General features: G+C 36.2%; 1 protein-coding gene across 1 annotated transcript; it reads left to right on the top strand.

Moving 5' to 3' along the window:
- The first annotated feature begins 300 nt into the window (after positions 1 to 300).
- LOC134838994 (putative ribosomal protein S6 kinase alpha-2) lies at positions 301 to 26,122 on the top strand. The gene is made up of 7 exons (XM_063854370.1): positions 301 to 858; positions 1,118 to 1,863; positions 2,083 to 2,446; positions 2,771 to 2,904; positions 9,516 to 9,789; positions 16,984 to 17,289; positions 23,073 to 26,122. Exons 2-7 carry the CDS (start codon positions 1,551 to 1,553, stop codon positions 23,806 to 23,808), a joined length of 2,127 nt encoding a protein of 708 aa, XP_063710440.1. The 5' UTR covers positions 301 to 858; positions 1,118 to 1,550; the 3' UTR covers positions 23,809 to 26,122.
- The last annotated feature ends 747 nt before the right edge of the window (positions 26,123 to 26,869 follow it).

Below are 26,869 nucleotides of genomic sequence, written 5' to 3' on the forward strand. Positions count from 1 at the left end.
TGATGGATAATTTATTGACAGACTCAAAAAGACGCCAAGTTTCCCCAATTAAGACAATTATTTCGCGATTTGTCATTAACACTATCAAATTCAAAAACAAGTCTAAATTAGCGGCAAAACAAAGGTCTACGCGCGCAAGAACACTCGGGTTGGAATGAAGCGCAGCGGAACAAGCGGTCACTAATCGCCAATGACGCATTTGAGGTTAGCTATCACACTTTAAAATTGTTCTGTGTCTGCTAAAAAACCGTTCTGCTAAAAAACCGGTCTGCCTAAATCCCTAGCACCGGTTTCTGTATTTGTGCCGTATAATTTATTCCTGTAGAGCAGTATTATACTTTTTGCAAACTGTTATAAATAATTGTGCCACGTTGAACGGCTAAAAGCAATAACGTTACACATTTCACATATAATATAGTCACAAGCTCTCATTTTGTATTTTGTACTGTAGCTTTTCGTTGTTTTGCGTTGAATTATACTGTAGCTTTGCACAAAATAGCCTGTAATCGTTTGCTCTGAAGAAACGCGTTTATTTAGCTGAAAATTCAACCTCGTGATTTGGAAATGTGACTTCATTATTCAGTATTTGATTGAATCTAGTTAATCTGCAGTTTGCTTTTGAGTTATCGAGAAAAACATAAAAGCCGACTAAACCTTCGGAGTTGCCCCAACATCGGCAATCGGGGTTTCAGTTAAGTTCTCTTGAGCAAGGTTGACAAGCTGACGAAAGTTGGGCTTATCAATTTGTGTGTACTAATTGGATGGTTATAATGGGCGTTGTCTGAAGCAAATATTGACGGTTTTTGACTAGCCTTCATTTAACAACGGGCTTCAAACTTCGGGAGCAGGAACAAATCGGTGAGTTGAAAATTCACCATTTTTGGCGCTCCTCTCACCGGATTGAATGATTTGCTTATTGCAAGCTTAGCTTTTGATAACTCTAAAAATATAAAAAATTTTTCATGCATTTGACCTTTCCAAGTTTAGATGTGTTCTAAAAGAAAACGCGAAATCAGCGTGATTAAGTTTCAAATCTCACTTAGTTCACTCAATAATTTACTCTTGAATATGCACAAAATAAAAATTTGACCTTCCGAAAACTGAATTTCTGTTTCAGGACTGGAAAATCGACTGACTTAACTAGCCAAATTGTAACTCTACATTGGGCGAAATTACAGTCAGTAACCAAAGATGGCAAAAATTTGAGGAATAAGCTCATTTTTCCCCAAAACCTTAGAGTCCCCTCTGTCTTGCCTTGTAATTAAATTTCCCATCAATAAGTTACATTATACGTTAGAGGCATTAATTGTTGTTTAATTTGTGGCATCTGAAATAGCGGAAGATAATTTGTTCGAATTTATAGTTTCGATTGCAATTTGAATATCTGACATCTTCTTAGAGCAATATTGATTACCTGCAATAGTTCGCATTGAAATTGAAATCACATTCAACATAACTGATTAAAAATTGAATGAAACAGAATTTTGCGAGTGAGTACTACGAATTCCTAGTTAACAGCGCGACACCGTTCGTTCTTTTGACATTGAGTCATGCTGGAAACCTCGGGACGAGCGGACGGGCGCGATACATCCCCGGGATTGCGATTGCTGGCTGATGCTCGATTAGCAGAAAGTGCAATGGGAACGGGAGCAGCAGCGGGAGTGACGCCTAACAACGAGATCAGTTTGGGTGCGGTTGCTAGAGGATCCGGAGGAAAAGTTGGAAGTCCAGATACTACTTTTCAACTGGATGAAGACGCGGTGCAGACGATGAGGACCGATGACCCGGTGATACTGAGAACTAAAAAGAGAAGGTCGAGACGAAAAAGACTATCAGAGAGTCTCTCTCAGCCCAGATTTTCAGGTTCTTATTCTTGATTCAGTCCTGTTCGTTCTTCAACTTGATAAGCATATATAAGCATTTTCTGCAATTTTTAAAGCTGCGTAACCGACTTAATTGGCTATGAAATATTTTTAATGGAAAGAAGAAATGATATTTTTTGTAGAGCTCTGATGATTTATTTACGACTATTTTAAAGGTTTTATATTGACATGTTTAGATAAACGTTATTGATATGTTTAGACAACTACCGATGCAATGGTGAAAATTTTCTGGGCTGTGGCTCTTACGGAAGTGTGTACACTTGCAGCTCCCTTCGATCCAGCGAACGCTCCAAGAGTAGGACCAACAGTCAATCAGTAAACCTGGATGGAGAGGGAACCCTCGGGGGCGGAGGAAGCAACGGCAGCAGTCGACAGGGAAGGGGTAGTGGTCAAGCATTGGGGGCACAGTTGGAGCAGGAGGAGGGGGAGGAGTTTGCTGTTAAAGTGATTGACAAGAAAGGACACAGTCGCACTCGTCTGTTCAGTGAGATGGAGATTCTGCACCAGTGCAAAGACCAGCCAAACATCGTGCAGATGCTGGACTTCTACGAAGAGGACCAAATGTAAGTCTTGGTTTGGGTACAATTATGAAAATTGGGTCCCTAATCTGGATGGGTGGAACACCCTAGAACGAGTATTTGGTTTCATTCGTAAGTTGAGCTAGAAGGATGAGATGCCTTGTTCTTAATTTATATTTGATCGTTTTAGCTAGTTTTAAACCTCAGCAAATACTGCAGTCTATGTTTTAAAGAAGAGTAATTCAGTAGTCTCAAAGACTTTGCAACGATGATAATGATATATTTTGTTGGTTAATTTTAAAGCAGTGAAGGTAAGTTCTTCTCACGCTCCGTCGTATATTTTAGTGGTTTAATTAAGTGTTCTCTTAGGTTCTTCCTGATCTTCGAGAAGATGAACGGGGGTGCGTTAGTAGACCACTTGAACAATGGACCCATCTCCGAGAGGGACGCCAGTCTGGTCACTCGGGACATCGCCACCGCCCTCGCATTTCTGCACTCTAAAGGTCCGCATACTCTTGAGCCTAGAAATACTTTCCTTCAGGTCATAAAAACTTTTCCGGTATCAAGGCATAAACTTTGTTAAAATTATGTTATGTACTTTTTGGCAGCTCGGCGAATATTAAGGCAAAAAAGTTGGTGATAGTTCAACGAGTCAAAGAATCAACATGCCACAGATAAAATTATCATTCAAACAAGCCCTAAAAGGTGTCCGAAAAAATGAGAAAGGTTGTCTTGCAGCCGACCCAATCCTTATGTAATTTCGGCTTGAAAATACGATGGTTTGTTGAACATCCGCCTTAAAATTTTGCATTCAAATGATGACATAAGTTCCTAAGAGTGAAGTGAGAACCATAGCAAACTGTAACAAAGTCTTCAATATTTCTATCATTTTTTGTGACCATTTGTAATCGTAATCTATGCATAGGTTGATGATTTGGAAGCTAGGATTTTAAAAACTTTTTCCCGCCCTATAGTGCTTAGTAACGAAATGCAATATAAAAGACTAATTCAACGATTTAGCGTGTGCAACTTGAAGATAGTTAACAAGGCTCGGAAGCTATGCTGTGCATAATTGAATTTTTCAACGCTTAATTCGAGGTCGGACAGGAAGGAAATATGGACTAAACGGTATCCCACATAAACACAACATACTCGCGACGTAGGCATACTAAAACTATGGGCCCATGTGAACGACATCCCCCGCACTTACAAGGGGAGGAGAAAAGACCGTTCATATGGTCCTAAAAACTATTGCAATTTTGCGGAGAAAAGATCATGTTTTAGGGAAAGGGCTTAGGGGAAAATGGAAGCAGCTCTTCGCGGGGCAATTTCTCCAGATTCAAATCGGTTGTCTAATATATGAAAGATCGATCTAAAATTTGTTCACAAGATCAATTGTCAGGATTATCTGCAAAATTGTCAAGTGGTGGGTCGCTCTAAGAAGGTTACGTAGCAAAAATAGACTAGTCATAAAGTAAAAGCGTCATTAAGTAGACAACAACTATCTTAACCAATAAAACACCGTGCCATATTTGAAAACCTAGTTTAATATTTGAAACAGTTGTGCATTATCTGAAAAACTAGTGCAAGACTTGAAAGACTGGTGCAATACACTAGTGGACACAAGTAAGCGCAAGTTCAGGATTTAAGTCTCTCTGTTTTCGGTGACCATTTTGAACAATACTTTCTACGAAATTCAGTGAAATTCTTACATAGACTAACTGCAAAGGATCATAGCTACCCTCTATGAAACTATCAATTTTCGGTTTCAATGTTTTACCAATGTAATCCGGGTCTAAAAATGCCAGTTTTCCTCATCTGCACTGAATTGTTTTGCATCGTAGTGAATTCTTGTTTGAATAAGCAGAGTAAAAAGTAATTCATGCGACGTGAAACATTCTCAGCAAGAAAATAGAAAATAATCAGTGTGAAAACTACTAAGCTCGGACGTTTTTCACATTTTCACGCGAAGTGAAAAACTTTGTTTAGTTAAGGAAAACAGGCAGTTTTAGACCCGGATAACATTGGTAAGTCATTGAAACCAATTATTGATAGTGTCATAGAGGGTAGCTCTGATGATTTGCTCTTCGTCTGTGTATAAACTTATCTGAATTTCGTAGGAAATGTCCAAAATAGACATCAAAAAGACGGATTTTAAAGACTAAAATCTAGAATTTTTGCTTAGTTTTGTCCACTAGTGTATTTGAATATTGCACTAGTGTTTCGAACATTTCACTAGTGTTTCAAATACACTAGTGGACAAAATTAAGCGCAAATTCTAGATTTTACTCTGTAAAATGCCTGTTTTTTCAGTGCACATTTTGGACAACATTTCCTTCGAAATTCAGTAAAAATCTTACATGACCGATAGCAAATGATCAGAGCTAACATCGGTGAAAGTATCGATATTTGGTTTCAATGACTTACCAATGTAATCCGTGTGTAAAATGCCAGTTTTTCTCATCTGCACTAAGTATTTTACTTCGCGTGAATAAGTATCAAACATCTGAGGTTACTAAAATTTTCACACTGATTTGTTCCATTTTCCCGCTGAGAATGTTTCAAGTTGCATGAACAATTTTTTTACTCCGCTTATTCAAGAAAGACTTCACCACGATGAACAACTTAGTGCAGATGGGGAAAACTGGCATTTTCAGACCCGGATTACATTAGTAAGTCATTGAAACCAAATATTGACACTTTCTCAGATGGTTGCTCTGATTATTTGCTCTCGGTAAAACCTGAATTTGCGCTTAATTTTGTCCACTAGTGTATGAAATTGAAACACTAGTGCAATATTTCTCTTAAAACAATTAACCCAAACAATTTAGAAAGTAAAAATCACGTGTGAGCATGGAAATTTTTTTCAATTTTGGGTATTTTGTTCAAAATTTTCACATGTGTTTCATACCGGATAAGCAACAGCCCATATTGCATTTCGAGTTTTGTTCATATCGCGGTACGTGTCACGATTTGTTCACAAATATTTGTGATATCACATGTAGCTGTTGCCTATCTAATACAACAGAAAACAGCAAGCAAACTTAGGAAGTAAATGATAATTAATTATTTATTTCCCGAGTGCGCTTGCTTTTCTCGATACTGATTGGTTAATATAGTATTTGTCTAATTTTTGACCGGTATGAAATAAAGGTTGTCTACTTTTTGACTGCACTCCCTCTAAGAAGTAGAACAGCGCCGCGTACATTGGTCGACGTGCTTAACTAAATCTTTTCATTACCTTTCGCAAGTCTTTTTAAAATAAACTGTGACGTGTAAAAAGTGGCCTTAGAAAAGCTTGCAACAGAAAAGTGTATGAACGTGTTCGTTCACATATTTATATTTTGCACCTACGTCATAGAAAGCGTAACATTGAAGACGCTTACAAAAATGTTCATTCATATAAATAGCGCAAAATTGATTAGTTTTGCCATAACTTATCGCAATTTAGCTGAATAAATACCTAATTTTTAACGATGATTATTAAAGCAAATGACGGTGATCTGGTCATGAACCTAAAAGACATTCTCAAAAGGTCGCGACGTTCATTCACATTGTTTACGCATCCAACGTTGAAATGAAATATCACTAAAAACTTTCTTCACCCATCATAGCAAATAGGAATCAGATCGATTTGTTGCAGCAGCGGTTCAGATCATCTGCAAATGCAAAAGTACAAGTTTTGTTTGGCCAACCATCTGCTTGCTATTTAATTCACTTTGAGCAAAGACTGTAAATTAGATATCAATATAGAACACCAAAGATACATATAGAGATTTTTGACAACAGCTGGTCCAAACATCTGCATTAATTTGCAAATTGCATTCAAATTGTCTACAAAATAGTTTCCTGGATCTAACTGTCTAAAAAGTGGTAATGGGGCCAAAATTAATATCCTCCTTCTCAATCCATTTGTAAATGCTTATTAACAATTAGCACTGAAAAATTGGTGTTTTTTTAACCAAAACGTCATTAATTTTTCATTTTAGTTTTAATTTGGTTAAATACCAAAAAATAAATTGCAAATAAAATTTCTGGTCAGTGTTGTGGAGATGAAAGATCGTGAAATCGCTGGCTGTGGAATCCCCATTATCGAAATCTTTCAGAATGCTGTTATATCAAGTGTGGTTTCCCGGGCCGACTTTTGACAGCAATCGTTTTTACTTGGGTTCTGAAATGGAAGGAGGATTTTTCAAACCTGTCCCAGGGGACTATAGGTACATTAAAACCCAGACAGAACAATCACAAATTGGAGAGATTTATGAAAGGTAGAACTTCCCCCGCGGTGCCTAAGGGCTAAGATGTCTTCCTTTTTTAACTGCGGATGCGGAGTGAAAGCAATGAAAAGGCAGCATGGTTCATTCTTTATCTTAGTCTACGGGGAGTTTGTCAGACGAAAAGGAGATAAAACTCGTTTGGTAATTGAATGGAAAAGTGCACCAATGCATCAAAGCTTGAAGCAACTAAAAATAGATATCGGCTAATAAATAAACATAGTTGGCGTAGATTATATAGACGAAAAGCTCAACTATGGGTCAGCAAAGCCTAAACCTAATTCTTTTTTAAAATTAAAATAATTTTTAGGCAAGTTTATCTGAGCAGTGGTAGATAATTGCTTGGTATGACTAAAGTTGTAAGCTCAGGCATGCTCTGCTTGCTTAGTTTCATTAATGTATTTTAAAAATAGAACAAAGATTTTTAACGAATGGACTGAAAGTATAATTATCAAGGCTAGCCGATTGCTGTGTATGTAGCATAGACTTTTCTGACAATGATTATTCGATAATTCAAGAAAATGAATTTAAAAGTGAAGAAAAAGAAAAATTAAGAAATTTCGTTTTTCAATTTTTCATCTTTGTCCTATGTCACTGCCAATTTTTTTAAGTAAGGGGGAGGGGTTCAATAAAGTTTCGACGATTTTGATATTCATATTAGAAAGACCCAGAACCGTATGAAGACCCTTTATTTGCAAAATTTTCTCCGCTGTAAGGAAATTTCAGAAACAAGAGTCAAAAATTGCGTTTTTTTGGCGCGCGCGTTCCTCTAAAAAATTGGTATATATATATATTGGCGACTTTATGAAATCTTTAGTTGGTCGGTGATACATCGATGTCATATAAAAAGATCAAAGGGGAAACTGGGACTTTGGTTGGAGAGCGTACATAATTGCTATCGAATTCCTTAAGTTTCGTGTAAATTAGTGAAAATATTCAGACAGGCGTTTCTCGACACATTTTTTGTTGTTTTTTTTTCAAATCGAAATTACAACCAGAAGGGTTTTGATACTATACTACTGGGTTTTGATACTACTTGCTCTTTATGATTCCATGCTTGACTTAATTATGATACTAATGATACTCTAATTATGAGAGGCTTAATTATGATACCATGCTTGACTTTATGAACTTTTTTAAATACTCAAAATTGCGCGGAAAAAAATTGACTACGCCTGAAGTCTTTTCCACATGAGATTTGTAGGAATAAGTTATTAGTTATAGTTGATCGCAAATGAATGCTCGGAAAGAATGACAGAAAGTTTCCAAAATTTAGTGGTAAGGCTTTGAGAATGTCAGATCGACTGTTTGATCCACTTCCAATGATAGTTTGTGAGGATGAGCTCAAACTTGACATCTTGCTTCGGGTCTACCACTGCCTGAACGATTTCGGTTGCAATAGTGGTGCCGAGTTAAACAAAAACACGTTTTTGAGACGCAAAAAAAGCTTTGATCACCAAAGTGACTGTCTGGAATGTGCGAAAATGAGATGAACGGGCTATGCTTAGAAAGCTGGATCGCTTCTCAGTTCTTCTTCGAATTGCAGAAACTATAGTTAAATGAATAACTTAAAAGACGAAATCTTGACCCGCGAAAATATTTGCCTTGAAAAATTGCGAACTTTTTTTGGTTCGGATGTGATCATTTTCTCTATGCTTATTACTTATTTGAAACATACTGTCCAAATTTCAGTTCCAGGGACTACATTCATTTTTAGGTTAGCGAACTTCAGTGAGCGTTAGTGTTATACTACGTCTATTCTTTTTTTTCCAAGTCGGAAATGTTGGTGCTACTTATGGAGCAACTTAACTGTTTTTGATAGCATGTGCTCCGACATTCGAATACTAACAAGTTAACACAGTTGATACACAAATTATCTGAATAAAGCTATTTATTTCAAAGAACATGACGGAAATTAAAACTCTTTTTCAGAAATTTTCTAATTCAGTTTGTCTCGCAAATTTTTACATGTATACTTAGTGTGGATGCCTTCAGTTTGTTATATTTCAAACTAATACTTTATCGCGTTGGAAATATGTTATCATATGTAACTGCTTTATTTGTGACCAGTGTTTGCCGATTGTTAAGCGTTCGGTGCCGAGAGGGCAGGGCGTGAGACTCCAATTCTCAAGGTCGCAGGTTTGAGGCCTATACTAAGCAAAGTCTTACTAATTCGAGGCTTTTTTTTCTATCTTTTCTTACTTAACTTCATGAAGCTTCTTTTTTTGTCGTGTTCTCGCTAGAGTTTGCGAAGCGCAGCTTCGGCTCTGTGATAAAATTTGCTACAGTAGAAAGAACGAAATTTGGCTGCTATAGTGTTACCACGTGAAAGCTCTAGATACAATAAAACGACCTTGAGTCGCATAATAAGGACTTTGCTCAACAAAATAACTCAGTCTGGAATGTGGGAAATAAAAGAAACTGACTAAGCTTGTACAGGATAGATAGCCTTTCATAGATCCTCTACGAGTCGCAGAAGCCATAGTTTTTTTGGCTGAAAATAAAACCAGCCTGAATCCCTAATTCCTTTCCACTCTTCGAGTGTTTGGAAGGAATAGATATTGCAAAAAGCATAAAGCAAAATCTGTTGCTAAATGAAAATTTATTCTAACGCTTTCATATTGGCTCAATTAGTATCTTGGCTATTCATGACATGAATTGTCTCACATGAATTAAAGAAAAATGCGGTAAAATCTTTTAATAATAGCATGATTTGTTCCAAACAAATGAGTAATAAATTTGACTTCAACAAAGAGATCTTTAAGACATATTATCATCAACTTGTCTTGAATATTGGCTAAGTTTTTGAGAGGAGAGGTAATTGAATTGTTTCATTTTAGGAATTGCCCACCGAGATTTGAAGCCGGCTAATGTCCTCTGCGAGTACGCCCACTCAATCGCGCCTGTCAAGATCTGTGACTTCGATCTGGCCTCGGCACCCTGGATCAGGGAGGCGACATCTCTAACGAACTACAGTCCAGACTCTATCGATCTTGTGTCTCCGGTTGGATCGGCTGAATATATGGCTCCCGAGGTGGTCAGTGTGTTCCTTGGATCCAGTGATGCGACATCCTACGACAAGCGATGTGATTTGTGGAGTCTCGGAGTCATTCTGTAAGTCACTGATTGTTAAAACAAGAGAAAAATATTGAAGAGCAAAAAGCGCGCAGTTTTTTTGGCCACGCTAATAAGAGTCGATAAACATAGTTCATAATCTTATAAAGGTCGTGATGATTTTTTAATGAAAAGTCTAAATTTTGTTCAGGTTCAAAATTGATTTTTCGCGGTTTGAATGAATTTTATGTTGAGTTTTATTCCTTTCAAAAAAAAGGCAAACTCAACTATCGAACACCAAAAATGTAGAAGTCACAAAACGAAAATTGGCTCCTAATTTACTGAGTGGATTTAAATTTAATTTTTTATAAAAGTTTAATTCGTCTTGAAAATCGAAGAGGGCATAGATTTTTTACTTTGAAAGTGGAAACTTCAGGGGATTTTTTCACAATTACATCAATTTCCTTGAGTTTAAATATGAATTTTCGCGGTTTCACTTTTGATTTTTTCGAGCTCAGCTCATGTCATCTGTTAAAAGGAAAACAAATTGCACTGTCGAAGAGCACAAGTGTAACGGTTACGAAATACGTGAGCGACTCTAATTTCGAAATTTTGATTTTCAGATTTATCAGCGAACTAAACTTTTCTTATCAATCCAGTTTTTTTTACAAATTGTAGCAATTTTATCAAAAAAAAAGAATCAATCGTAAATTTTTCATGAACGTAAAAGACCTTAGGGGCCACATATTTTTAAAATTGAAATTCAAAAGTTTCTTTGTCAGTTTTCTTTTAGTTTCATTGCGTTCCTTGTCTCTATTCGAAGTGTCTGTTGGTTATGTTCAAAAAGAGTTCATCATAGAATAAGCGCATTGTTTTTTGCCAAAATATCTGCTCGTCGTTTAGTTTGAGTCTGATTATACAATATTTAGATACGGTTTTCTCGTCAGTTTAAGGAGTAAGGATTCACAATGCTTAATTATGATGCCATGCTTGACTCTATGAGTTTTTTAGGTACTCTGAATTGTGCGGAAACAAATCAACTGCGCCTGAATTCCTTCCCACTACATGAGTTTTGTCGGAACAATAAGAAAGAAAGAATCTATTTCTTACGACATACAAATACATTTACAGAAAAAATCAAACAAATTAAGCTATTAAATTTTGGTAAACGTACGTATTATCTGAGGAGGTTAGGCTAAGGGCAAATTAGACTAAACTAAATGTCTACCCAGTATATACTGACTTAGACATAGATTGTTAATGTGTAAATGTAGATAAATATTTAAGCAGCAAGTATTTTTGTAAGTATTTTGAAAATTTCATGTTTTTACAAAAAATGGCGTTTTCTCGAAAACCAGCGTTTTCTGGAAGGACATACTTTTTGGGTAGAATCAGAGTCTCAGACGGGTCTCTGATAGCACCTAGATTAAGCACCGATTTTAAATTTCAAATTTTTTAAACAAAAATGGCGTTTTCCCGAAAACTAGCAATTTCTGGAAGGTCATATTTTTGGTAGAGTCATAGACTCAGATGGATCTCTGGTAGCATCAAAACCAAGCCCAAATTTTTCAAGGGGAAAACCAGTTCTTTTAAATACGCCATGTACTAACTCATTATTACCTAGGATGTAATTGTCTCTAAATTTGTGGACGAAACGAATTTCAGCATTTTTTGAACAACTTTCCAGTGTTAATAGGTAGAAGATTGTTCCGCTCAAAATATTAAGCAACCTTGAACCTCTAGTTAATGAGTACAACTTAGTTTTTTTTGCAAAAAAGAGGGGAATAGGTTATTTTACAAACGAATGTTTTGAGTGAAAACAAAGAATTTAGATATTCATTCGGTTTTCTACGTTTTATAGATCTCAGACAAAATTTCAGTAGATCATAAACATAAAGCTCTTTAATAGTTAAAATTTTATTATCATAGAAACTTTTTGGTTATAGTGTTGAATATTCTTTTGAAAAATATCATTCGCATTATTTTTCGCTGATACATTGGATATTGATTGAAAATTGAAACAAAAAGTAATTTCTTTTCGTTGATTGGAAAGGAATGCTCTGGAAAAGTGACTGAATGTTTTAGTGGCAAGGCTTTGAAAAAAATAGTGACAAGGTTTTGAGAATGTCAGATCGAGTGTTTGATCCCCTGTCAATTATAGTGAGTGAGGACGAGTTCTCACTTGATTTCTAGCTTTGGGGCTACGGCATGCTGCCGATTTCTGCTGCAATAGGGGTATCAACAGGGAAGATTATAGACTCAAAAACGGCCTTGTCTCAAAAAGGAGCTTGGCACAAAATTGCTGTCTGGAGTGTGAGGTAGTACTCCAGAAATAGAATATTCTTAGATAGACCAGTTAAGGCATACTGATAGCTTCTCTGCAAATATCGAGCAATTCTACTACGTTGGAACATATTAGAGTGTAAAAGGATTGAAGTGAATGTTCACGCTAACATCTGATATTTTGGCGGCTTGAAATTTGATATCTTTAGTTCATTTCCTCTGTTAAAAGGAAGGAAAACTCCGCTATCGAACGTGTTAATGCCACGAAAAACGTGCATACCTTCAGTTTCAAAAATCGGCTTTATTATTCTGAATTCTCAGCAAAATGTAGAATAACCTACCGATCCATTTTTATCAAAATGTTATAACTTTAAGAGGAAGTGCCGATCATACACAAGTCTTGAAATTCAAAGATCTTCAATGTGATATATACTTTTTCGAAAGTTGAAAAAAAAAGGTTCAATTTTTTTTTCGTTTTTCTTGTTCTGTTCGCAAATTTATATTGGAAGTGTCTCCTAGTTTTCTTATTCTTGCTCTACAATTAATAACCTCGCCTGCGTAGATTTTGTCAATTGAATTCTTTAACTAGTTTAATCAAGAAGATGTCGTATATTTTTCAGTCTTATTTGCACAATAGCAAAAAGTACGGTGCTTTGCTTCGCAGAGCTGCTGCTTATTTATCTATAGTTTTATCGGTAGCGTGCGAAGGGGTATTTTCCCCCCTTTGATATAACTTTGAGACATCCATTTTTGGCTGACCAACCTCAAAATTTTTCAAAAGGAATTAAAGACGCTCGCTTCGCCAATATAACTAATTTTGAGGGGGGAAGCGAGCGCCAAAAAAAGGCAATTTTTTGGTCAAAATTTTCCAAAAAGTGCTTGAAAACGCCTTTTTTGGCCGTTTGGTTGAAAAATTTGCTTGCAGCGGTGAAAGTTTTGAGACAAAATAGAGTTCTTATAATATTTTTGGAGAGCTCGAAAAGTCAAATGAAAAAGTTCGACTAAATTTTTAACATTTTTTGAAAAACCGCCCTCCCTCCCTAGAAAAATTTCTGCGCACTCCACTGAGTTTTATCAAAGAAAAACTGCTAAGTACACTTATGCTTGTACGTTGTAAACCTCCTTGTATACAATTCCATTTACCTGATGCTTTTTTGAAATTACTAAAACCAAATAGAAATCGCAAGCCTGTTGAGCTGGTCGTATCGTATAGAGGTCGAAAAACGAAACAGCTGGTTAACTCAGTTCTTATTTGGCTTGTTAGAGCAAATGGTGGTGGTCATATGTTTTTTCTGCAAATCATCAATTAAGAATATTATTTGTCACTCGCCGTTACAGCAAATGACCTCTTTTATTACCAGCTTTATGTGTTATTGTACGATTGATGTAACCTGGATGCTTGACTTAACTTACAAATTTGATTTGTCTTCCATGTTTTAAAGACAAGCGCCAAGGGGCTGAACTGATACACGACTAAGTTTTTTTAAGTTAATTTAAGGAAAGTTAAACTGTCATTTGGAAATCATGTGACTTTCATCTCCTTGTGCTCAACATGGCATATCAAAACATACGTGTCCGAAGTAAGTGAAGGGGTGTGATTTTGAAAGAGATTTTATTGGTTGACTGAATCGAGTCATTATATCAACCACAGTGGTTTAAAAAATCACTGCTTTGCGTGCTATTATGCGGTGGAATTTTTAATAAAAGCATTTTTGTTGGTTCACTCGAGCGAAAAAAGGATATTTGTACTACGCATTTGTAATGCTGTTGTTGCTAGCTTGTCTCGTGACGAGTTTTTTGCTAGTAAAAGCAATTGTTCGGTCGAGAGGTCTATAAGAGGTAGATCTTAGTTGAATCTAATCTGTTTTGCATACTAAACAGCAGGAAAAAAAGATATATTTTTAAGTCTTTTTATGCATTTCATGCACCGCATTCAGTTCTTTTTTCTCAGTTCTTAATGAACATTAAGCATAGCGGCAGTTTTCTTCTAATTTTTTTTTTACAAAGGCTGCAAATACATTTCGCATGGTAATAGTATCAGAAAATGAAAATGAATGGGACTAATGAGAAAGGAACAGTCTTCTGCGGAAATAAATAGGTGAATTGGGTATTTTATGGAACAGAGGCTCAGATAGAACCGTGATATAAGAGGAGTCTATTTTTGATTTAAAATCTGATCCTATGTGTATGTGTCCTACTTTCATAAAATCAATTGCAATCTAACAATTGGAGTCGCGAATTAAGATGCTTTGAATTGAGAACAAGAAGAGGTGTCTAAATAAAGAATGATGATGATGACCTCATTATTGGGCGCAGTACAACAGTGCCGAAGTACAACAGTGCCGAAAATGAAAACTTTGTTCAACAATGCCGAAAATGAAAACTTTGTTCAACAGTGCCGAAAATTTGAATAAGTTTCAACATATTATGTGCGGCAATCAAATATTAAACAGCGATCGTTTACAATCTTAAGTAAAACCTTAAGATTTTGAGCGAGAAAATTTGCAATTTAGACGTTTTGGCGCCAAATTAATTGTTTATTTTGCAGTTGCAGACATATTGGCGCCAAAATTGGAGTGATTTTCTTTGATAATTAGCGTCAGTAATTTCTCGCTCTTTAGAAAATGCGTGTAAATTATTCTGAATTTTTCCCGCTTTTTTCGGCACTGTTGTACTTCGGCACTGTTGAACGCCCCCATAACATCTCTTGCTTGCTTTACTTGCTTTAAATTAGACAAAGCAAAACCCCTATTAGTTGTGATTCGAAATACATTAATGGGAGCGTTCAACAGTGCCGAAGTACAGCAATGCCGAAACTGAAAATGTGTTCAACAGTCTCAAAAAGTTTTTTGTGAATCGTTGGCAGTTTTGCGTGACAACTGTTTTGTTGTGGAGAAAAATCAAGAAGTGAAATTTACAATTTGCTGAGTTAATTGTTTCTTCGTGATACGATGACGCCGCGCTTCCGAACTTTTGTTTGTTTAACAAGCGCATCAATTAAAATGGCCATTTTTGTCTTTTTAACTTCCGTCCATTTGAATATAATTACTTGTCAGTGAGTTAAGATGGGGAGAGTTCTCATTCTTAAAGGACCGAATGGTTGAAAACTTCAACCAATCAAAATCGCTAAGCGTTTTTTTTGGCTAAATGCCTTTCTCACAAAATCGAAGTCAATATTAACAGAAAATGTATTAAATCAGTGGAAAATAATCAAAAAAATTACAAATTGCGGGTTACAACAGCAATACTATTCAGATAATCATCAAGATTAATGAAGTCAAAATCAGAAGAATTTTTCAGTCTTGAAAACTCATCTGCTTATTATCTAATCGGTCAATATTAACACTAATGGCTTGGATTTATTTTCTTACTTTGAAATTTTTGCAAATTACTTTGAGATTTTGAATACTCATTTCTGATTGGCTGAAAGTAAGCTAAAGTTAATTTCAAGCAATCGGTCTTTCAAGCATGAGAGACGCCACCAGTTGCGATGAAGAAAACGTGCGTTTTCATAGGTCCCAAAATTAAAAATCAGTCACATAGGCACCAAAATAAAATAGCAGTCGCATAAGTCTCAAATCTTTTCAATTGGTCAAAAAACTAAATTAGCCGAGTCTCGGTTTAAGGTCGTCGGTCGGCGCGCTACGCGCTCGTCGCCGCGATAACCGGCTCTAAATTTCGTATAGAGTCATACTCTTTGGTGGCAAGCGCGCAACCTGTTGGCGCGGCTGCGGCGGTCACTATTCTGCAGCATGAGTTTATGCGGGGGCGTTCAACAGTACCGAAGTACAACAGTGCCGAAAAAGGCGGCAAAAATTCAGAATAATTTACACGCGTTTTCTAAAGAGCGAGAAATTACTGACGCTAAGTATCAAAGAAAATCACTCTAATTTTGGCGCCAAAATGTCTGCAACTGCAAATTAAACAATTATTTTGGCGCCAAAACGTCTAAATTGCAAATTTTTTCTCCCAAAATCTCTAAGTGCCACTTAAGATTGTGAACGTTTGCCGTTTTTTTTATTTCCGCACTTAATATGTTGAAATTTGTTCATTTTTTCGCCACTGTAGAACAAAGTTTTCATTTTCGGCACTGTTGAACTAAATTTTTTTCAGCACTGTTGTACTTCGGCACTGTTGTACTGCCCCGATGTTATAAAGGAAAAGCTTTTATTTAAGCCGTGAGAATCTCAGTTTACGAAGCTTCATTCTTTTTCGTGCTTTCTTGGCAATAAAATGTTAAGTTTCGATAATAATTTGAAACAAGACTGCTCGTATATCAGGCAACGTCCTGATTGTTCTGACTGTCCCTTAATTCATATCGAATAGTCGTTGGGAAAAGAAAATATTGAAAACCGATAAGTTTTGGACAATATCGAAGTACGAAATGTTAAGTCTTATGAAATTAATACGACCGATCCAATTAGCTAGCCTCAATTCAATTTGCAATATTTTGTTGTGCGGGATAATTCTTCACGCATAAATAATTCCCGTTACGTTATCAGCAATATGAATAAATTCTTCAAAGCGCGCATAATTTTGTCCAGAACATGGCCAATTTGGTGATTATCAAACCCCCAGAACTACAAAAAATAATCGGAGGTAAAATATTTTTTTTAAATTTGAATTCAGGAAGTCGACATCTTCAATGGGGTGTTAAAAACTTTTTGTTGAAAACTATTATTTCGATCGGCGAAAATTGCTTGAATAAAAAAACCACACCGAGCATAATTATTCCGTTTTCGTAACTCGGACCAAATTTTTTTGTTTCTAGTCAATTTTGTACAGAATTGTTGTGTTTTGTAAGACTTCGGTCGGAACATCCTGTGCTAATTGCACAGTAACCGGTTATCCTTGTTTATAGTTTGTTTTCAGTTTTTTTTTCAGAATTGTCCCATCGGTGTACGATGCTATCGTCCTTATCGTATCACGAAACAATGCACTACGATATTCTGAGTAATGTGCTGTGTTTAGGTACATCATGCTATGTGGCTACCCTCCCTTTGTTGGTCGATGTGGATACCCGTGCGGTTGGGAACAGGGTGAGAACTGTACCGAGTGTCAGTCGCTCCTGATGGACGCAATTTTAGAAGAAGAACTGACATTCCCATCCCAAGAGTGGAGCCGGGTGTCTCCGGCGGCAGTGGAGTTGGTCAAGGGACTGTTAGAGAGGGATCCAGACAGAAGGATGTCGGCAGAGGCAGTGTTGAACCATGAGTGGCTCGAAAGTGCAAGTGTGAAAGCTTCCAACCCCATCCCGCTGAATGCTTCCAGGCGCAAGTCAGTACTCAGCAGATAAATCTAAACCAATCTCTATTGGTTTGACACATGTTTTTTGTGGCGGGCGTAGCGTTAAGCATCTGTTCCTATTGGCATGCGCTACTTGCTTAAACTAAGTGCTCGTTCAGTCGAATAGGAAGTAAACCTAAATTATAATTTTATCTTAAAAATCACGGGATATCTTAGGTGAATTAAATGTCATTTTCGCCTTATGAAACATTTGGCAAATTGTATAGTACAGCTTTGTCTATAGTCTTTGTGAGAATATTTAGTTCGTCAGCTTGAGTTGAAAAGAAAACAAGACTGCTCGTATCAGGCGAAGCCCTAAATGTTCCGACTGCCTACTAAGATTTATGGAGCAGCAGTAATAACATAAAAAATTAAATGAAATAAAAATAAATGAAATTTTTTTTTTAAATTTGAAAGTTTTTATGAAAATCATCCCCCCACACGCCATATAAAGTACAAAAAGATAGATTTCGTTCCTTGCAACAAATCAATTATGGCAAATAAGCTTCGTTCAACCAATTTGGAACGATTTATAAGACGGATTAAATCTCTCTCATAACTTTACGCAAAATGATCACAGGTGAAATATCTTTTCAAATTTAAGCTCAGGACAACAATGGCTTTCGAATGATATAAATAAATTCCGTCAAAAATGGCTAGTTAAAAAGTCGAAATTTGTCTGAAGAAAAAAAAACCCACCCCGAGCCAAATATTCCGTTACTTTCGTATTGAAAGTCGGAACAACAAGACTGCTTGTATCAGGGCGAAGCCCTCAATGTTCCGACTGCCTTTTAAGGTCTATTGAGCAGTAAGAACATGAAACAAAGTAAGTGTAAATTTTTTGAGATTTTTGTGAAAATCATCACCCCACACGCCATATAAAGTACAAAATGATAGATTTCGCTCCTATTAACAAATCTATTTGGTAAATAAGCTTCCTTTAACCAATTTGGAACGACTTCTAAGACAGATTAAATCTCCGATTACTCGTCAATAGCGCGAAATATATCGCGCGTTAATGGTCCCAAAATGGCAATCTTTAAACCCTGTTAACTTTGTGAAAAATGACCACAAGTGAAATATCGTTTTTCAAATTTAAGCTCAGGAAAACAATACTTTCGAATGATATTTTTAAAAAAATCCGTCAAAAATGGCTAGAAAAATGTCGAAATTTGTCTGAAGAAAAAACCCACCCCGAGCACAAATATTCCGTTACTTTCGTTACGAAAGCCGGAACAAAAATAACTTTTTGTGGCATTTGGTATTAAGTTTTTTGAGTCGTCGTTTACTTTGGGCCAGCACTTGACCCGAATTCAGAACTGCTACGTTACTTACCTGCTACTTTACTTATTTTTAGCCTCTATTGTGCGCTAAGTTTTGCAAAATTTAGCATCTTTTGTCTTTGGTGTCGGACGATAAAGGAAGTGGTCATGCTTAATGAATGAATGCGACAGTTTTAAGGCATCCTTTGATGATGGTTTTGAGGATATTTGTTTGATGAGGAAATGAGAGATAATGACATTTGGTTAAGAAAATGGGTTTGATTTACAACCAAAATGGTGACGGGAAAAGGAGTAAGAAGCTGTTAATTAGGTTGAGAAAGTATTTTTTCCGACTTTCGAAGAAAGTAAGGAATATATATGCTTGGGGTGGTTTTACTCAGACCAATTCTCGAAAATGTGTCTCTCTTGGAATCAATTTTCGTGGTCCTGGAAGGGGCGCGCTCTCCACTAGGCAATACTGACTTAAAGATTGTTGTGAAACACTCACTAATAGACTAACGTGACTGAAAGAGCTACGTGGGATACTTTGATGCGGATAGTTTAACGAACAATATTGCTCCGACTTTCGTAACGAAAGTAATGGAGTATTTGTGCTTGGGGCGGGTTTTTTTTCTTCAGACAATTTCGACTTTTTAACTAAGAACTTTTGACGGAATTTGTTTTATATCATTCAAAAGGTATTGTTGTTGAGCTCAAATGTGAAAAGATATTTCACCAGTGATCTTTTTTCATAAAGTTATGAGGGTTAAAAGATTGCCAATATTGTCAATTTGGGACAATTAACGCGCGATATATTTCGCGCTATTAACGCGTGAGCGTTAATAGGGTTAATTTAATCGATTTCTATAGAGTCGAATTAATACCTCATAGAAGTCGTTCCAAATTGGTTGAAACAGGCTAATTGTCATAATTTCTGCGTTACAAGGAGCAAAAGCTATCATTTTGTACCTTATATGGCGTGTGGGGATGATTTAAAAAACTCGAAACTTTTTTAATGTTTTTTTTTTTCGAAAAATTCATCTTTTTTTTAGACGAACACTGCTTCATAGACCTTAAAAGACAGTCGGAACATTCAGGGCTTTGCCCTGATACGAGCTGTTTTGTTTACGCTAGGCAAAATATCCCGCACCACAAACTCGTTCAACATTCAATTGAAGCAGGCTTATTGGTCCTGTTAATTCCATATATGATTCTTAATATTCAGCTTAAAATTCATTGTTTGTCAATATTTTGTTAACCAAAAACTATTTGTTTATCAATATCAGTTTATGGACATTCAGAACCTTCGGGGGTTTTGTTCCGATACGAGCAGTCTTGTTTAATTTAACGCTTACTAAAGTAGTTATTCTAGGCACCAAAGTTTCACTCAAAGAAGCGTTGAATTAAAAAAAAAAACCGTGGTAGGAATTTCTGGGCTAATTTACGCAGCAAACGATAATTCTTTCTTTGTGTGTTTTATTCGTTCAAAATCATGAAGAAACAAATCGTAATCATCAACTTATTTTCTGCTTTGCGCGGTTACTGAAGGTCTATCCGCTATTGAAATAAGTTTCATTAAGTTATAGAAAAAAAACTAATTTAATTTCCAGAGGTTGTTAAAAGTCGATGAACGCAGTTCAGACTTAAAAATATAGGTCGTGATGATTAAGAGTCGTTGAACGGAGTTCAGATTCTTAATTGGTCGCGATGATTTTTTTCAGGAAAACCTAAAATTTGTTTGGCTCAAATTTACCTTTTTGGGGTTTGACTTTCGATTCCGTTTAAATTCAGTTCATTCAAAGGAAGGCAAACTTAACTATTGAACGGCAAAAGTGTGAAGGTCACTAAAAACTTGATCGACTGCTAGTTTCGAAAGTAAATTAATTTTCAGATTTTCCAGCTCAATAAAAAGTTTACCATTTGATCTAGTTTCCTCAACTTGGGTTTCTATCAAAACAAAAAATATCACCCATAAATTTTTATGGAAAACCAAAGAGCTTTAATGCAATAAGTTAATAGTTGAAGTTTTTCATAAAATTATTTCAGTATTTTTAGCTGTCAATTTGCGTTCACATCGACTAATAGTATTTCAGTAATATCTTTGTTAGATTTTACAATCTGTATTTGTTATAAAAAATTTATGATGGCATTTTTAATTTTACGAAAAAAAGAAGCACTGCTATTTTGAAAAAAAAACTTTTTGGGTGGTTTTATCTGAGTTTAAAATTATTTGAACTAAACTTATATCCTTGTCTTCGTGATTTTCTTTTTCATGACTCCCACGCAGAACAATCTAATTTAGCCGCAAACACTGAGTCATGCGCACTATACAATTGTGACGAATGTAAGTGCAGCAGAACAAGCGCCCTTGTTTTGCCAATTTTCAGGTTTTTGTTTTCAGGGATGGCCTTTGTCGCCGAAGCTTGAAACAGAAAGTATGCTCGTTACTGAGCGTAGAAAAATGTATTTTAAAATGGTTAAACACTAACTCTCATTGAATTTTGTGGGTAGTGAGGGGTTATAGTTGTAGCATGTGGGTGTTAAGTATTTTTCTGGATATTTTTAGTTAGTTACTTAACTGGATTACAAAAATCACGCAATGAAATAAAGCTAGGAAAGTTTATGCTATTTTATCTATATGCTATTTTATACAGTCCCAGCTTATAAGGAGATTTAAAACGGGTTCTGCCCCGACAGACAGCCAGAACGTTTGGTGGAGGTTCTTCTGTAAAACTGATTGGCAAAACCCGCTAGTTGTTTACAGCATTGGTTGCTTGTCTTTTAGCGTCGCGTGCTGTTTTTATTTCCCACGTGACTTGAAATAGCTTTGAACTTTGTCCAGTAAATAGCGAAGGTTTGTTTATCTGTAAAAATACGATGGCCAAGTTCTGAAGTTTTGCAAGATTTTGCAAAATTATTTGATATGCTCTTTACCGCCATGTTTATTTTTGAGTTCGACATGATACATTTACTGCTGCTAGATAAATAAGACGACAGGAAATTAAGACGAAAAGACAATAAGACAAATTGACATTAAGAAGACAGAATTAATTTGAAGCTTTCCGATTGGTTACGTCTTTCCCATGGGTGAGGTACACGAATTTTGAAAATTTAGCCTTAGCGACCAAAATGATTGCTTTGTTTCTTGTATTTAACTGTTCAAATCAGCGTAGGAATAATTTTCTTTGCAACTGTCGTAATATTTACCGGTACCGCATTGATGAGATAGCCTGTCAAATGAAGTGTACTCTTAAAGTCTTCAGAACTGGGCGGTGGTGTTTTGTTGTAAGCAAAGGCTCAAGTGATTTATCGCCGATTGTTAAATATATGTGAAAGGTTTAAATTTATTGCCAGATCTGTAGAATTTTGTCTTCAACGAATGGGCTTTTGACCTGATTCGATTAAATAAATTTCTCTGCTAATGTATCCATTCGAGGGTGGACTTGCATAGGAGTGAAAGAGCTCTGATGTTTTTAAGTTGCTCGAGCCTTTTTATGTGATGAATATACGATGAAGTGCAATGTAAGAAAAGATAAAAAGAAACAATAGGAAGCAACGCAAACCCACAAAATACGAGAAACAACCGACGAAACCACTCAAAATAGAAGCTCGAAAACGTATCAACTAACACCTCTGAGCACAAAAAGAGGTGTATAAATAAAGAATGATGATGATGATTTCTTTTCTCGCAGATTTAGCTCTAAATTCCTCGTGATCAAAGACATATAAATTCTGTTAGTTTGACATATAAATGAATTCTTTTTTTAAAATTAAATGGTCGAAGTCGAATATTCATCTTGAAGGATTCGTAGAAACTTCTTAGATCTTAAAGCAAATGGTTGTCTGGTGGATTTGGAACAAGGGTGGATCCAAAAATTTCTCGAGGGGGGTGGATCCAAAAATTTCCGAAAAGTTGTGAAATTTTTTTCGACCTTTTTTCTAGGCTGACTAAATAGATTTTTTCAAGCTCTCCCAAATAAAGACCCTATTTTGAGCAAAATTTTTGCGCCACAGGCACTTTTTTGAAGAAACAGGCCAAAAAGGCGTTTTTAGCCTTTTTTGAAAAGTTTTGATCAAAAAATGCGGTATTTCTGCGCGCGCTTCCCGCAAAATAAGCATATTTTTTGGCGCCAAAAGCGACTCCAGAAAAATTTAATAGTCGGTCAGCCGAAATTGGTTTTTACTAAAATGGAATCCAGGGTGACCCTTTGGATTGTCAGCGGGTCAAATCCCTGACGGCGGGCGGGTGTCCCCTCCCTAAAACCGCTACTGATTTGGAATGCAAACTATTTTAAAATATTGCTCTGTTGAATTACAGATGTTTTTAAGCTCCGCTCTGAACTCGTTGTCGGAATATTCTGTCACACTCAAAGATTAACCTGGTAATTTTCTTATAAAAATAGCTTCATGAAGACATGTGTGAAAGGCACAAAGAAAGCCATGATGCAAAACAAAAATGAACATCTGAAAAACAACTGGTGTCAATGTAAGATTTAATCTGATTTTGTTTAGGATAAGTGCCAGTACTCCTGCACAGCTGAACGAATATCGAACTGGTCCTCTTGAATCTTCCGATCAGCGACAAGATGACGATGACATCAACTGTTCTCCCGGTGAACGGCACCGTCTCGGAACGGAAGACTCGGGTTTTGGCGGTGATGCCGTGCCAAATGTTGTTGGAATGCTCTTGGACGCCGCGACGGAGCCTGAAACTGATTTCGCGACGAGTACTGCGAATGGAACTTTGGTAGGCGGATTGAAAAACAAGCGAATGCCGTCAGAAATGAGTGATCAACAGTTCGATATGAGTGACGATGAGAGTTTGTTCAGTTCCGGCTATGGGGTGAGTCTGGATCTTCCGAGCGGTGACCTTGCCGACGCGGCATCAATTCGGTCTAAAGGCCATTTGGTCAAGACTTCAAGTTCCGAGACCGATTTTGGCTTTGAAAGTGTGAACAAAAGTGAGATTGAAAATGAGATGTCAAAAGCCGAGGCTGGCTCAGAACCTACAAAAGCAGCTTTACTAGTCAGTCTTGGATTGCGATCGAAAGGAGGCGAATGTGCTAGAGTTGATCCCGTTTCTTCATTGTCGGATGATATAGTCGGTGGAATGCATATTCGTGGGGCAGGTGATCGGATGATCAATGAGCAAAATGCGTTTGGGTTTGTTCCTGCTTCCAAAGCAACAGCTGGAGCCGAAGTGGGTTTGAATGGTGCTGAAAAACGAAACCTAAAGCCATCATCTTAATTAATATTGGGCATTACTTCTCTTCCTTTTACCAGGCTTAATGTTTAGTTTACTACAGGGATTTACTAGATGATTATGGCTTCAAGCGTTACGGTACATAGTGTTGTTATTACTAATATCAGCAAAACTTTCGGAGTATCATTTAGTCTGTCCTTAGTCGCAAATTTGTTTTCTTTAGTTACTTGATTTGTTTCAAATATGCCAAAATGGATGTTAAATCTTTGAAAAGCAAAACAAAAAGATTTTTTTTAATGAATCGGATGTACTATTATTAGTTCTTCGTGTGATTTCTTTCTTGTCCATGCCTACGTACCTTAGAATTATTTAGTTGCGTTTATTGTCCTGCTGAAAAAGTGATGAAAAAACTTGTTAAACATCTGAAAGTCACTCAGTGACCATAAAAATGAGCATATTGATGAAACTGTAAGCAAAAAATCTGAGTAAACTTCAGCCTTCTCGTTTGTTCTTAGACTAGACTAGACTCGTTATTACTTTTTTTTGGAATGTATATTAGAATTTTTTCGTCTCGTTCTCAACTTTTGAAGTTAATTTTCGGTCCCTTCGTTTTTTGAGCCTTGTGTGTGCGGTTGTTTTATCTGAAGACAAAAACCGCACAGTCTTGATTTCCTGATCCTTACTCCTATTTCATTTGAAAACAGCAGAAGCAGCTTGAGTTGTCATTGCTATGGATGTGTTATTGGGAAATAGAGTGTCCCGAATTTTGTCCTTACTTTACTCTTCGTTGTTGCCGACTAGACTGTTACTATCGACTCACTCGCCTCTTATCGGTTCTTCAGTTATCGAAAAGAACAGAAAATGTACCAAACTATATCACTTGTTATCATTCATTAGATTAGCTGTTTCTTTAGTTACAAGTAGTTGTTTTAAATCGTAGTTAAGAAAAACAGTTGCGTACTGTAAATGTACGAGAAAAATTACTTCACGTTAAGCGCAATAATTAGGGAGTTAAAAACGTGTTTTCTGAGCTTCGAAAAATGTCTTGGAAATGAAAAAGTCATCATCAGATCTCAGATCTTGCATGCATTGATCCAGCCTTCAATTTAGTTGACGTAAAGTTGAACCATAATGGGTTATCCTTAATCAGGTAGAAATTTCTGTGCTATTTGAACTTACGCCGATTTTATGGAGCTGACCTTACTTTAGCTTTTAGAACAAAAAGCAATATCAAAAGATCAAAACAGCTGACCTTTATTGTTGGTATTACAATATATTTTGCTATACAAACAATTATTTTCCATTGAGATCATTACTTAGACGCGTTTGTTACAACTGATTACACTATTATATTTACTATTACACGAGATCCTTTAGCTGCCGAATGAATCTTCAGTTCTCGCTCTTTGCAATGAAGGGAGCTGGGATTTATTAGAAGTTTAAGCATTTGACTCAAAGGCGATGCTGAATGACAAACAAAAAAACCAAAACTCAAACTGAAAAACTAGAAAAACTGAAATTGATGCGCAAATGACGGCTGCGATAGATCAAATCTAGTGTGGCCGTAACTTCTCAGGTATTTGTTTGTCGGTGCGGTAATTGAAGTCTGCCGTGAGCTTCTCTCCAATGTTACATAATATTTTGCACCGTTTCAAGGCTCATAATCAACCATTGATTCGATCTTCGAATTTCTAATTATAAGCATACACTACAAATTGCAATCTAAATTGCTATTTGAGAAGCTAGAAGTAAACGGACTTGAAACGGTGTTTGATTTACGCGGTTTCAATGAAGTTCCTGATAACACCTGGAACTGGGCTTAAATACAAACGGTTGAACTGCAAAATGGCTATATGTGATCAAAAGATGCTGTGAATACCATGCAGTGAAATAATAATACCTACACTCAACACCCGTCACTCAAAGTGATGTAAGAATGAAAAATTTTACTGGTTATGAACAAAACAGTTAAATGCAGGCCACGCTATCACGGGTTTATGTCAAATTTTATCCGCTATCTTTCAAAAGTCAAACATTAATTTGATGCTGATGATATCTGGATGCTAAATTTGCTTTTGATTATGCTTATTACAAGGCTGAAAGGCGACTATTTGTGAAACATCAATCTTAATAGATAGCCGCAGGGTGTTTAATAGTACCTTGATATGTACATGTGACCGGTTCTATATTCAAATGATGGTATCAAATGTGCTGTGCTAAATCGATGATAATAGATAATCTAAATCTTTATCTAGTAATGTAAAATTGTATGACTACGAATCTACAATTCAAATGTTTTGGTGGCCAATGTTTATTTTGACGTTTTCCTAGAAGGTTAAATTTTAAACTTTTTATTTCAGGTTTTGCGAATTCTCAAAAAAATGTGATGATGGTTGAAGGAAGTTTTTGAGATTAATAGGATTCTTATTCTCTAGATCGACTGAAAAAATGATGGCACTGATTTTTAATTTTGCGCTCTCAAAGCTTGGATTGTGGTTTGCGTTAATATAATGAAAAAGACCAGTCACGAACCTGGCATACATCAAAAACATGAATATAACAGTGAACGTAAAATCTAATGAATAGGGTAGCCAGATTGCAATCACCAACTTGAAAATAATTCTATAACAAGGAAAAAACTGCAGAACAAAATTGAAAGTTCTCTAAATTTTTTAAAATTTGTTTCTCAAATTCCGGATTTTTGGCAATGCGTTTGAACTAATTACCGATGCAATAATGAGAGGTAATATTAATTGAATAAACGTAATTGAGACAACATTTTTCGAACGACGCACTTAGCCACTTGCATGAAGACACTAAGTAGACCCATTGTCTTTTAATCTGCCAAATAAGGCAACGAAACCACAAATGAGAGTCAACAATAGCTATTATTACAGAAAATCTCGTAGTGCAACATTGATGTCCGAAAGTCTTTCAACTTCTGTTTGTTTCAACAACATCAAATTCAATTTGGATGCCGAACCACCACCAGATTTTCTGCAGGCAAAAGAAATCTGCGAAGAAAACTAATTCTACGTCCTAATTATTTTCGAGCTTTCTTGAAACAACCAGTGTTGTTGATGAATCGGTATCAAGACTATATGGC

The sequence above is a fragment of the Symsagittifera roscoffensis genome, chromosome 2 (assembly GCF_963678635.1).
Source record: "Symsagittifera roscoffensis chromosome 2, txSymRosc1.1, whole genome shotgun sequence".
Lineage (NCBI taxonomy): Eukaryota > Metazoa > Xenacoelomorpha > Acoela > Convolutidae > Symsagittifera > Symsagittifera roscoffensis.